The sequence below is a fragment of the Prionailurus viverrinus genome, chromosome A2, assembly GCF_022837055.1.
Source record: "Prionailurus viverrinus isolate Anna chromosome A2, UM_Priviv_1.0, whole genome shotgun sequence".
In the NCBI taxonomy this organism is placed as follows: domain Eukaryota; kingdom Metazoa; phylum Chordata; class Mammalia; order Carnivora; family Felidae; genus Prionailurus; species Prionailurus viverrinus.
In genome coordinates this window covers 94,275,588-94,289,170 of record NC_062562.1, presented here as the reverse complement: position 1 = coordinate 94,289,170, position 13,583 = coordinate 94,275,588, and the positions used below count along the sequence as shown (strand labels likewise).

Below are 13,583 nucleotides of genomic sequence, written 5' to 3'. Positions count from 1 at the left end.
ATCAAGTCTAATAAACTGTTTTGAAGAAAATTAGACCTTTACTTACAGTTACAGGATAAATTTATTTTCCCATTTTACCATGGGACATGTCAAAGGGGAGAAATCCTGCTCATTTGATGCATGGTTATGGGGAAAGGAACTAACATTTACTGTGGTCCTTTTATGTGTCTGTCTCTGGCACTTTATATCCTTTTTTTCTTTTTTCTTTTTTTTCCTAAGTAGGTTCCATGCCCAACATGGAGCTTGAACTCACAACCCCGAGATCAAGAGTTGCATCTTCTTACCAACAGAGCCAGGCAGGCCCCTCCACCCCCTTTTTAAAACTTTATATCTTAACTGGTCCTCGACTTTACCATATAGAGTTGATGAAACTGGGGCATTGAGACCTAACTTGTTAAGGTCACATAGCTAGTACCTGGGCTAGCAGGTCTGTCTGATGCAGGAGTGCTGGTTCTTTGCACTTTAGTTCTCTGCCTGACTTCTCAACTGACCACTGAGGTTATTTCTAGCAATTACCCCAAAACCAGGGTAGGCAATTTTAAGGACAGTCCAAGGCAGTATTACATACAGTGGCAGGATAGGACTTCAACTAGAAGATTGTGGAGGTTCTCAGAGGAAGAGCAAATTTGGGCAAGGAAGCTAAGCCATGATACCTATGCAGGCCAAGTAATCACAATTTATTTATTCCACAAACATTTTTGAGTATCTACACTGTGTCAGACATTGTTCTAGTTGCTAAGGATATGGTATTGAATAAAACACAAAATCTCCTGCTTTCCTATGACATCAATATGTTTTGTCTTGCACAGCAAAGAAAACCATCAAGAAAACAAAAAAGCAACCTACTGAATGGGAAAAGATATTTGCAAATGATATATCTGATAAGGGGTTAATATCCAAAATATATAAAGAACTTTTACAACTCAACAGCAAAAATCCCCAAATAATCCAATTAAAAAACGTGCAGAGGACCTAAATAGAATACATTTCTAAAGACATATAAATGACCAACAGATACATGAAAAGATGCTCAATATCACTAATCATCAGGGAAATACAAATCAAAACCACAGTGAGCTATCACTTTATACCTGTCAGAATGGCTAAAAACAAGCAAAAAAAAAAAAAAACAAGAAATTACAAGTGTTGGTGAGGATGTGGAGAAAAAGGAATCCTCCTACACTGTTGGCAATAACATAAATTGGTACAGTATGGAGGTTCCTCAAAAAGTTAAAAATATAAGAACTATCACATGATCCAATAATTACACTACTGGGAATTTACCCAAAGAAAACAAAACACTGATTTGAAAAGATATATGCACCTCTATGCTTATTGTAGCATTGTAATGTTTACAATAGTCAAGATATGGAAGCAACCTAAGTATCCCTGATAGACAAATGGATAAGGAAGATTTGGTATATACATGTAATGGAATATTACACAGCCATAAAAAGTATGAGATTGTGCCATTTGTGACAACACAGATGGACCTAGAGGGTATTATGCTAAATGAATTAAGTCAGACTGAGAAAGACAAATACCATATGATTTTACTCACATGTGGAATCTAACAAAAAACAAATGCATAGGGGCACCTGGGTGGCTCAGTCGGTTACATGTTTGACTTTAGCTCAGGTCATGATCTCAGAATTCATGGGTTCAAGCCCCACATCAGGCTCTGGGCTGACAGGTGAGAGCCTGGAACCTGCTTCAGATTGTGTCTCCCTCTCTCTCTGCCCCTCCCCTTCCCCTGCTCACACTGTCTGTCTCTCTCTCTCTCTCAAAAATGAAAAAATAAAACAAATGAATAAATCAACAAATAAAAAGCAGAATCAGACCTATAAGTACAGAGAACAAACTGATGGTTGCCAATGGAGAGAAGGTGGGTGAGGGACAGGATAGAAAAAATGGGTGAAGGGAATTGGGAGATACAGGCTTCCAGTTCTGGAATGAATAAGTCACAGGGATGAAATAGAGAATATAATCAATGATATTGTAACAGCATTGTATGGTGGCGGATGGTAACTACACTTGTGAGCACAGCATAATATATATACTTGTCAAATCACTATGTTGTACACTTGAAACTAATGTAACATCATGTTACCTATAATCATATAAACGATTTTTAATGTTTATTTTATTTTTGAGGGAGACAGACAGAGAGAGACAGAACACGAGTGGAGGAGGGGCAGATAGAGGGAGACACAGAATCCAAAGCAGGCTCCAAGCTCTGAGCTGTGAGCACATAGCCTGATGGGGGTGGGGGTGGGGCTCCAACTCAGACCACGAGATCATGACCTGAGCCAAAGTTGGACACCTAACCGACTGAGCCACCAGGTACCCCACAAATATAAAAATTTAAAGTGAATTAATATGCTTTGGAGGAGACAAAAATCACTGTTATATAGTTTACTACAAGATGACATATCTTTGGAGGAAAGAAAGTAGGAAGTGTTAAGATGCTTAAGCAATGGTCAGCAAAAGACTCACAGAGAGGGTAACATTTCAGCAAAGTCTTGAAGGAGGTATGAAAAATAGGGGAAAACTCCCAGGCAATGGGCACACCAAGTGCATAGGCCCTCAGGCAGAGGTATAAAATACACCCGGCAAGGTTGAAGAGAAGCCAGGAGGCCAGTGTGGAACACAAAAGGCTTTGTAAGTTATTTATATGAACCTAAATTTCTACTCTGAGCTCAGAGTCAAGGAAGGAAGGACACATAGGTATTAAGATATATTTCCTACACTTAAGGAATCCATATTCTAGGGAAAGAGGCAAAATTTAGACAAACGAAACAGTTGCCAACATAACACAAGTGATAATTAGGTGACAAATGGTGTGACTGAGATCTAGGACTATATTCATTTATGAGAAGATCTGTGAGGGTGAAAATAAATGCTTCCTATTGGGAGAGTACTTTACGTTGGAGAGTAGGGAGGTAGGGTAAGGTTTAAATTCAGAAAAGGGGGAAGAGCATTCATTTAGTAAATATTTAATATCACCTCCTGTGTACCATATATTGTGCTGTGCTACTGGGGAATACTGGAAGATTATGGGGGACACCACAGGAAAAGACAACAGGCAAGAATTCTATCTTCTTGGAGGTGGCACTAAACTGAGAATCTGGTACAGATTAAGTACAAATAATACATTGGGAAACCCTGAAAACACAACAGAGAAGTAGACCTGAGGCACTTTAGGGAAGGCAGAGACCTTGGATATCATCTAGTTCAGTGGTTTTGAGGCTAAAAATCACTCGAGAGTTTAAAAAAAATTAATTTATTTATTTTGAAAAAGAAAGAATGAGAGAGAGAGAGAGTGAGTGGGTGGGCACAAGCAGAGGAGGGGCAGAGAGAAGGAGACAGAATCCCAAGCAGGCTCCACATCATCAGGGCAGAGCCTGATATGGGGCTTGAACTCACAAATGGAGAGATCATGACCGGAGCCGAGACCAAGAGTTGGATGCTTAACCTACTGAGCCACCCAGCCCCTTGAGACAGCTTTTTAAAAAGTATCAGACTCCACATTGGGGATTATGAGTCAGTAAATCTGGGTTAGGAATGAGCTATGTACAGTTTTTTGAACCCCTCAGATGACTATGATGGTCACCCAGGTTTGGGGCATGCTCCTCTCAAACAGGCTTGCTTTATAGAAAATAGAGTGTTAAGTGATTTGATCAGGGTAATTCTGTGTGGTGACGTAAGCGATAAGAAACTACTGTGGAATGCTGAAAGAAGGGTGAGGCTCAGAGGGAGGAAGGAGGACCATAAAGTGGTATTTATGGAAAGCAGTTTGGGAAGAGATGAAGAGATGCTGACTAGAAGGATGTGACATTCATCCAAGATCAACTGAAGCTTTGTGGTGACAGGAAAAGAGAGCAAGTAGTTCTTTTAAACCCCATTTGGCATCTCTTGTTTTTTAACACACAGTCTGGAACAGTGGGGGTAGGGTTGGAATTTTGTTTTATTTTTGTTATTATTTTGTTTTATAATCTGAATCCACATGAAACTACTTCCTACAGCTATCCAGGGGTTAAATGTTGTGAAATTCTGTAGCACTGTTCATACTTTACTGCAGCTATAATAAATTAAGCATTGCTACTTCAGGTGGGAAATGAGGTCCTTCAACCAGTAGCAATAACATCACCTGGAAACCTGTTAGAAAAGCAGAATCCGGGGCTCCTCCCCAGCCCTACAGAATCACAGTCTGATCTTGATAAGATCCCCAGGTTTTCCAAATGGACGTTAAAGTTTGAGAAGCACCTCTAGAGGGCTTCTGATTCTTTAGAATGAGAACAACATTAAAACAAATAGGAAATTGGGGCGCCTGGGTGGCTCAGTCAGTTAGGCGTCCGACTGTTGATTTCTGCTCGGGTCATGGTCTCATGGTTGGTGGGTTTGAGCCCTGCCTTGGGCTCTGCCCTAATAGCATGGAGCCTGCTTGGGTTTCTCTCCCCCTGTCTCTGGCCCTCCCCCACTCATGCACTCTCTCTCTCTCAAAATAAATAATTTTAAAAATAGGACATAGATAAAGGTAAACAATTTGTGATTTCAAGCATAGAATGGAGCTGACTTAAAGCACTGAGGTAGACTCTCCAAAGTCACTTTTAGCTACCAGTATATACTTACTGTCTCTCAAGTGTTCCAAGGGTTCCATGAGTCTTTCCTCTACTGGTCTGAGGCAGAGGTCTAAAAGGTTATCATTTCAATGATGGCAAAGATGGCTAGACCTCACTCCGATTAAAGAAACTAAGTACCTCTCAGTTAACTTCTCATGGCCTCATTTGTAAGAACAACTACAAAGAATACCCAAAAAGGTTGAGTGATCATTTCTCCTAGCTCTAAAAAAGTTTTTATCTCATTTCTTTTGGTAGAAACTGCCTTCTCCAGTACTTTGAAAAATATTAATGCTTCTCCAAGTACTTATTAACAAGCTAGGAACTCCAATTAATACAAAAATAGTTCTACCTGAAAGAGAATCCAAGGCTCTGTAAGGAGAGGTAATAATGAAAGAAAAGGAAAAAAGAAAGGGAAAAGCGAAGGGAGGAAGTACACACACATATACACAGGTTTACTAGTTTTGCTTTACTTGATATGTTGTGAACTATTCTGGCTTTGGCCTGTTAAAAGCATTTCCCTTTTTTTTTTTTTTTTTTTTTCTTTTTAACCCATGCTAGCCTGCCTCGTGTAACTTTGCCCCCCCCCCCCCAATCCCTGCCACCTCTTTTACAGCGAGTGAAGGAACAAGAGCCATTAGATACCAAATTCACCTACTTCTCAGTTGTGCCCGGTTCCTGGGACAATGGCGGTAACGTTGAGCCCCCCTGCAGCCTTGGGAGTGGAGAGCTGCTGCTCCTGAAAGTCTTTCTTCTCCCTACCCTATTGGAATACGTCCACAAAACTGATAAGGTAAATTCCCCGTTCCTCCTCATGCAAAAGTGCTGTTGCCCACAGTTAAAACCGTGCAAATGTCAGAGAGTCCTCAGGGAGTTCAATCTTATTCCCAAAGAAGAGGTCCCCAGTCAACTGGCCACTCCCAAGGAACTCTCCAAGGTTCCAGGATGTGGACGTAGGAGACAGGGTTCCTGACGCAGCCTGGGACTCGCAAAACCTCCACAGCAATTCCCATAGTGACCCCACGTCATCAGTGTGAAGAGGTAGGGTAGGATTCCTCCAGAGAATTCACGCTTTAGGGTTTGATCAATACTCTCTAGGGAGGGCCAATGGAACCCTAGTATGAAACAAACGACGTGGAGTTTACAAACACTTCCGCCACGAATGGAGATCCAGCCGAGGGTTCCGAAGTGAAGTATCTCAACAGACCAACTTAGAAGAACTAATTTTGTATTCCTAATAAAAATAAACTCAAAACCAAATACAAGTAAAGTAAAATATGTAAATTCTGTTCTCTCTCAACTCCGGCTCCATAACCAGCCTCCAATTTCATATGAAAATGAGGCTACTTTCTAATTTTGACAGATTTTCCTTCCCTCCAGGTGTAGGTTTTAAAGTGGGAGCTAATTTAAACACGAGAGATTTTACCCCTATGTCAAGAACATCACTTAGTAACAGGTATCTACGTACAAGCCCATTGCAAACAAAATGCTCATTAAATCCATGATTTTGCTACAAACGTGTCCTTTCCTCCCACGCCCTTCGTGGTCACACTTTTCGAAGAAAAGCGGCAAAACCTCGCTTATTCTGTTTAGTGGGACGGTCCGGGAGAACCTCGCGCCCCAGTCCCCAGACAGGTTGGCTGACGACAGCTGGACCCTCCCTCCGGCGGCAGTTCTCGGAAGGATCGGCGTTGCCTTGGGAACCTCCGTCCCGCGGGCTCCGACTGTTTCCACTTCGGCCCCCATTTCCGCCCTTTGCTGCCCCCAGGCCTTTCCCCGCCCCCCCAGATCCCAACCTCCCCTCCACACTTCCCAAAGCACAGACAACCGAGCATACCTGTGCGTCCTCGTCCTCCGTCACCACCCCGACCACCGGGATTTGGCGAGGGCTGCTGGACCTGTTCCTGCGGCCCGGTTCCGGGACCTCGGAAGTCCCCGCGGCCTCAGCTACCGACATGGCTGAAGTGGGAGGGAGGGAGGGATGGGGGGCGGGGGTGGTCCTCCAGTCCTACACAGTTCCCTTAGCCTCAAGATCCACAAAGTCCCCCCCACCAAGAAGAGAAAGCCACCGGAGAGCCGCTAGGGTCGCGAAAAGCTTCGGGAGTCCGGCAGGGGCCTCGGCCACCACGACGCCACCCTTATTATCAAGCCACCGCAGCCCACCAGCGGACTTCGGCTCCCGCGGGCTGGCGGGTTGTTAACAAGCCAGAGCGTTGCTAGGGGCGGGGTCGGGGGCGGCAGGAGCGTCGGCTCCTACGGAAGCCTGGGGAGCCAAACTACCCCAAACCCTAAAGGCACCTCCAAGTTGCGAGTAGCTCAGTTTGGTCGCTGGCGGGAGGGAGGCGGGAGTAGACGACCCCGGTAAGTGGCAGTGGCGTGTTAGCTTGGCGTCTTGAGTTCTCAGTCTTGCTAGTTTGCGCCGGGCCTTAAAGTAAAGCAAGAGTGGGTGGAGAGATGAGGGGTGGATGTGGGTTGTAAGAGTGATGGATGATGGATAGGTAGTTTTAGAGGTGGAGCAGTTTATCTCACCTCAGAGGAGTGACCCGTGTCACCTACAATCCCTGCCTTTTCCCTCTTCTGTGCTTTCGTGGCTCTACCAGATAGTTAAATAACAAACAAGGCATAGTACACAGTGTTAGAGGTTTTGAGTCAAATCATGGAATCTAGAGCAAGTTAACCCCGGAAGCCCCCACGTTCCCCCTTTTCTCATAAATTTTTAACATTTCTTGTCAACAGGATTGCTGTGAGAAGATAGAATGAGATGGTAGTTTGCAGGTTGGCGTTTTGCACTTAAGTACCCAGGTAAATGGTCAATGTTATCATTATCTTTATTATTACTGTTATGTATCCATTGTATCCTGAGTGATGACACAAGGAGGGTCACAACTTCAATGGAAAGCTGCTTATGACAATCATCAGTATAACTTAATCACCCCAAAGGCCATGGCTATGAAAATATCTTAAAGTCCTTTAAACCTTTTCATCTTTTTTTAGCCTGAGGAAACTCTTCAAGATTCGTATGTGTTTTTATATTATCTATAAAGCTTATTGCCTTAAAAATTACGGATAACAAACTGCATGAAAATAAATTTCACTTCACCTCTCAGCATTTCTCTCTTCATTTGTAGAATGAGCTGGTCGATCAGTCATTTCTAAGTTTCTTTAACCAGTTCAGACACTGAATGACATTTCTGATGACACAAATAAAAAGAAATGGAAAAACTAGATTGGGCATGCCAGCACTTGATGTAAATCATAGCCAAAGAAACCAAGCTTTTTTGAAAGAGAACTGAGCGTTTCTAGTCTCCATTTCCTCACTTATATTCATTCTTCCACTTTCCTCATCCTTTATCCCCTGAAAGTGCCCTGGGGTCACCACTACATGTGGCCAAAGTCTGTGGACCCTTTCTTGTCCTCATCTTGTACGTATCTCTAGTATTTCTCCCCTTCTTGAAACTCCCTTGCCTGGACTTCAGCTCTCTTTTTGTTTTCCTTTTATGTTTACTCATTGGCGTTTTTAGAGCTCCTTGAAGGCCTTAACACCTAGAAGTGGGTCCAATAGGTGTAAGATTGCTATTATTCCAGGAGGGTATAAAGGTTGTGTCAAGTGTATTAACATGAGCTAAATTGCTGTTGCACATTCCAAGTAAACTATATCAAAAGGAGACTGAAATCACTTGAGTAAACACAAGGGGATCCTGTGAGAATGGCACCCAAAACCAAGATAGTAGTGGAGAGCTGACAGTCGGATGATTTGTTTAATCTTTGTGTATTGAGCCTGGCATCTCCGGATGAGTAAAGATGAAGAGGAGGGACTGTCAAAAAAAATTTTCCACTTAAAGCAAAGTTTATCTGGGAGTTATCAACTGACTATAGTGTTTCAGCACAAAAGGTGAATCTGATGAGAATCCATAAACCTCAGTGACTGGAAAGTCACACTCTCCTCACTGGACTTAATTGCAGACACTTTCCTAACAAATGAACAAAAAGATTTTTATTTTACTTTAATTGTTTACAAATCTATATATTCATTCTGTCCCATATCCACAGTACCAGTTCCCAATGCTTAATTCACATGACTCCTGTGAACGCTCCCTTTCTAGCACTTAAAAACTCTTTTCCTGCTCAGTGAAGCCAGTGAAATTCTTCATAGGAAGGGGTTCCCTTACCTAGGAAATTAATAGATTCAACTTTGTAATTTTTTTTTTAGCTCTAATGGTATTTGTTTTTGTTTGTTTTTAATCTTTTTAATGTTTTATTTTATTTTTGAGAGCGAGAGACAGTGTGAGTGGTGGAGGGGCAGAGAGGAAGACACAGAATCTGAAGCAGGCTCCAGGCTCTAAGCTGTCAGTACAGAGCCTGTCACAGGGCTCAATCTCACAAACCACGAGATCATGATCTGAGTTGCAGTCAGACACTTAACCCACTGAGACACCCAGGTGCCCCTAATGGTATTTGTTTTTATTATTTGACAAATGAGAGGCAACCAGGATGGAAATCCTAACACCCCACATGCAAGCCATCTTGACTGAATTATTTGTTGTTTCAGGAAGGTTCCAAGCTTCTTCCTGCATTACCTTTGCATATTGTTGTACATGGGACTGTCTTCAAATATCTAGCTCCCTGTGAAATCCAGCTCATGTGACTTTTTGGGGGAACCTTCTTTACATCCTCTGTTGGATGCCACTTTGTCATTATGGTTTTGTTCTTACCACATACTTAATGGTGTTTATTGACTCAGGTGCCCAACCCCTTCCTTCTAGAGACTTTGAAAGCAAGGAAAGTCACTTCCCCAGATTTGCACCCCAACCCCTCAGCATAGTATCTAGAATAATGTTTCTGAAAGTTTAACATGCATCAGAATAATTTGGAAAACTAATTAAAACCGACTGTCTGCACCACACCTCCTGAGTCAGCTTCAGTTAAGCCTAGGGGAGGTCCAAGGATTTGCATGTGTAACAAGTTCCTAAGTGATGTTATGCTCTTGGTCAGGCTAATGGTACTCAACAAATGTACATTAAAGATTTCAACGATTATAAATTGGTTTTTAAATTTTAACTGAAGCCAAATTAAGGCATTTCATAAGTTACCCAGAGTAAGGTAAATTATAAGTCCTTGCTGCTCGAAATGGGTCCTTGAACTACCTACATAGGCATTGTTAGGTAGTTAGGGGCTTGTTAGGGTACAGAAGTTCTACCCAGGATGGACCTCCTGAATCAGAATCTCCATTTTAACCAGACTGCCAGGTGATTAGTGTGCATATTGAAATTGAGAAGCACTGGTCTAGCATGATGCCTGTATATTTTCATTAATGTTATTTGGGAGTAGTTTTAACGATCTCCATAAAATTGGCTTTCACTGAGTATCCATCTGTGTATTTTCCATTTCCTTTGTTTTCTTACTGGTGATAATATTTGTTTTTCTTTTTGTTAAGTGCACCAAGTTTAAGCTTTTAAAAAGCTTTAATTGTTTATATTAGGTAATGAATTTAATTTTTTTTTGATATTTTATTTATTTTTGAGAGAGAGAAACTGAGCACAAGTGGGGGAGGGGCAGAGAGAGAAGGAGACAAAATCTGAAGCAGGCTCCAGGCTCTGAGCTGTCAGCACAGAGCCCAGTGCAGGGCTCAAACTCATGAGCTATGAGCTCATGACCTGAGCCAAAGTCGGATGCTCAACTGACTTAGCCACCCAGGGCCCCGGTAAAGGATTTAAGTTTAATCATTCACTGAACCTTTTAAAATGTATTGTTTGAAGACTCTAAGTTAAGAGCACAGGACAGTTTCCTGATACCACAACACAGAAGGATCTAAGAGTAAAATGACTAACTATTGAAATGGTAAATTATCTCAGCAAAAAGATAAATTAATAGTAGAGAAATGTATGAGAAATAAATTATGGAGAATAGAAATGTTTCAGTCTGATAACAATTTTGCAGAATTAAACATATGTTTAGCTACAAATTGCAATTCCTTAAAAGCAGCTATAGATTGAAGATTAACTTGACATTTTAATAATATGTTGTCCTATGTACATTTTTTACTTTTAAAATAAAGCTAAGTATATTTTTTATTTATTTATTTTTTGGTTCTAGTTCAGATTTTTTTTTAACGTTTCAAGTTTTAAATTCTGGTTAACCTATAGCATAATACTGATTTTAGAAATAGAATTTAATGATTCATCACTTACATATAACACCCAGTGCTCACACAACTGCCCTCCTTAATGCCCATCACCCATTTAGCCCATCCCCCACCCACCTTTCTCCATCAGAAAGTTTGTTCTCTGTCATTAAGAGTCTGTCTTATGGTTTGCCTCCCTCTAGTTTTCTTTCCCCTATGTTCATCTGTTTAGTTTCTTAAATTCCACACGAGTGAAATCAGGGTATTTGTCTTTCTCTGCCTTACTTTGTTTAGTGTAATACACCAAGCTTCATCCATGTTGTTACAAATGGCAAGATTTCATTCTTTTTGATGGCTGGGTAATATTCCATTGTGTATGTGTGCGCACAAACACATACACACACACACACACACACACACACGCACACACACCACTTCTTTATCCATTCATCAATCAGTGGACATTTGGGCTCTTTCCATAATTTGGCTATTGTCGATAATGCTGCTATAAACATTGGGGTGCATATGCCCCTTTGAATCAGTATTTTTGTATATTTTGGGTAAATACCTGGTAGTGCAATTGCTGGGTCATAGGGTAGTTCTATGTTCAACTTTTTAAGGAACCTCCATACTGTTTTCCAGAGTGGCCATACCAGTTTGCATTCCCACTGAAACTAAGGATATTTTGAACATTAATAAATGTAGTATTAAGAAATAACATTGTTCTTCTGATATTTTTTCCTGATACTTGTTTGCACACTGCCTAATTAAGCAATATTTAGTAAAATTGTAATTATTCATTAGCACAACTTAAGAATGTTTCTAGTAAGTATTTTAGATTACATATGAATTTGTAGTCTCTAAATAATGCCAGATGTTCCAAATGTTCAAACAAATGTTATTCTTTTGTGAGTCAGAGTAATTAATTTTAAATAGAATTTTTATAGCATATAAGAAATGTAATTAGAGTATAGTCTTTGTAGGTTAGCTCTGGGGGAATTATGTAACAGAAAGAAAACATACAAAGCTGGCATTTTATCTACTTCAGTGTTTTAAAAAATCTTTCAGTTTGTGACAGAAACAAAGCTTAAAAGAGAAACAAAAATAATTACCTCTTTCTGACAGAATCATTAGTGCAAATTTGGGAGTAATAAATACATGGGACAGAACAAAAGTAAAAGATCAGCCACCTCTGCAGTCAACTATTCTAATAAAAAATGTACTAATAATCCAAATTGCAAGTGACTTTTACATAGGAAGATAGAAGAGCTATTCATGTTTAATGGAGAAACTAAATGGTAATATGTAAATGAAATGAATTTATGGAGTGATTTGTACCTAACCAAAACTTCAGTCCTGTGACTTAGGAATATTCCATGAAATGAAAATGTTCTCCAGCTTTTAGAACTAAAAAGAACTATTGTGTTCACATGGTGGGGGTTACAGTGTAGTAAATCCAGGATAGAACTGTCTTTATTGTGGAGCAGGATTAATCAGACAAGTTTATTCCAATGACATTAATTATTCAAGGTTTATAACTGACTTGACTTGCTCCAATTCCATGGACTCTGTATTAATTTGCTAGGGCTGCCAAAATAAATACCACAGACTGGGTGGCTTATACAACAGAAATTTTATTTTCTCACAGTCTGGAGGCTAGAAGTCCATAAGGTGTCCAAAATTGGTTTCATTCTTGAGGCCTCTCTCCTTGGCTTGTAGGTGGACATTTTGTCCCTTTGTCATCACATGGTCTTCCCTCAGTGTCTTTATCTCCTTTTTATTTTTAATGTTTATTTATTTTGAGAGAGAGAGAGAGAGAGAGAACGGGAGAGAGAGAGAGAGTGAGTGGGGGAGGGCCAGAGACAGGGAGAGAGAATCCCAGGCAGGCTCTGCGCTATCAGCACAGAGCCCAATGCGGGGCTTGTTCTTAGGAACCATGAGCTCATGCATGACCTGAGCAGAAATCAAGAGTCAGAGGCTTAACCAACTGAGCCACCCAGGTGCCCCTTTATCTCCTCTTCTTTTAAGGACACCAGTTATCCTTGGATTAGGGCCCACCCATATGACCTCATTTTACCTTAAATACCTCTTTAAAGGTCCTATGAATTAATATGAATTTTAGGGGGATTTAATTCATCCCATAACAGATCCCAACATACTTTGGGCTATAATTTGAATTCTTCTAAAAACAAATTAAAGGATAGAATATGCTTAGTTAAGGCAATACTGGTATTCTTACCTATAGGACATTGATTATTTCTCACAGAAATGACAAATGACTATTCTGATTTAACAATCACTATACATTTGATCTACATGAATCTGTCCCTGGGAGATGCATCCACTCTCAGAGCTTTCAAGTGATCTGGATTTTGAGCCTGCAGGGCCCTGTGTGCGACTTTGTCAACATCATTTATGTCATGTCACATTTTCCATTTGAAGAATCCTCTACCAAAGTTAATTTGCCAGCCTAGGTTCCCTAGAGCCTGCCTTAAACAAACAAACAAACAAACAAACAAACATTTACTTGCTGCCACTTTATTAGTGGGCACTCTCTCTGGGAAGCAGGTGAGGAAAAGATAGAAGTTGAGGCAGGCAAATATAGGTGTTACTTGAGCTGGCCATAGCTTTGGAACAAATGCAGCCAATTGCTCAGTCTTTTATGATATTTTCATGGAGGCCTTAAGCATTATTATACTATGGAATAGCTAGCTTATCTGCAGGAAAGGAAGGGAGAATTTATCTACCAACTCCCTCTTGTGCTGCATCTCTTTGGTCAAAGATCACTCCTCAGGGAGAGTTGCCAGATTTAGCAACAAAAAAGTCCCGTGCAATTGTAATAG

General features: G+C 40.8%; 2 protein-coding genes across 12 annotated transcripts in view; one reads left to right on the top strand and one right to left on the bottom strand.

The window, feature by feature from the left end:
* CFAP69 (cilia and flagella associated protein 69) overlaps positions 1–6,588 on the bottom strand; it is a 61,644-nt gene extending 55,056 nt beyond the window's left edge. For 3 of the 4 annotated variants that reach the window (XM_047830865.1, XM_047830874.1, XM_047830884.1), the window contains exon 1: positions 6,457–6,588. In XM_047830865.1, coding sequence (XP_047686821.1) covers positions 6,457–6,576 — 120 coding nt within the window. In that variant the 5' untranslated portion in view covers positions 6,577–6,588. Of the gene's footprint in view, positions 1–5,277; positions 5,365–6,456 lie in introns of those variants that run through there. The other variant, XM_047830891.1, reaches the window with a different exon arrangement.
* The window catches only part of FAM237B (family with sequence similarity 237 member B), a 165,878-nt gene that overhangs the window by 87,562 nt on the left and 64,733 nt on the right, over positions 1–13,583 (top strand). For 5 of the 8 annotated variants that reach the window (XR_007146482.1, XR_007146488.1, XR_007146494.1 and 2 more), the window contains 2 exons: positions 5,236–5,412; positions 5,718–6,572. The gene's annotated coding sequence lies outside the window, so the exon portion shown is untranslated. Of the gene's footprint in view, positions 1–5,235; positions 5,413–5,717; positions 6,573–7,355; positions 7,422–13,583 lie in introns of those variants that run through there. The other 3 variants (XR_007146486.1, XR_007146484.1, XR_007146487.1) reach the window with 1 other exon arrangement.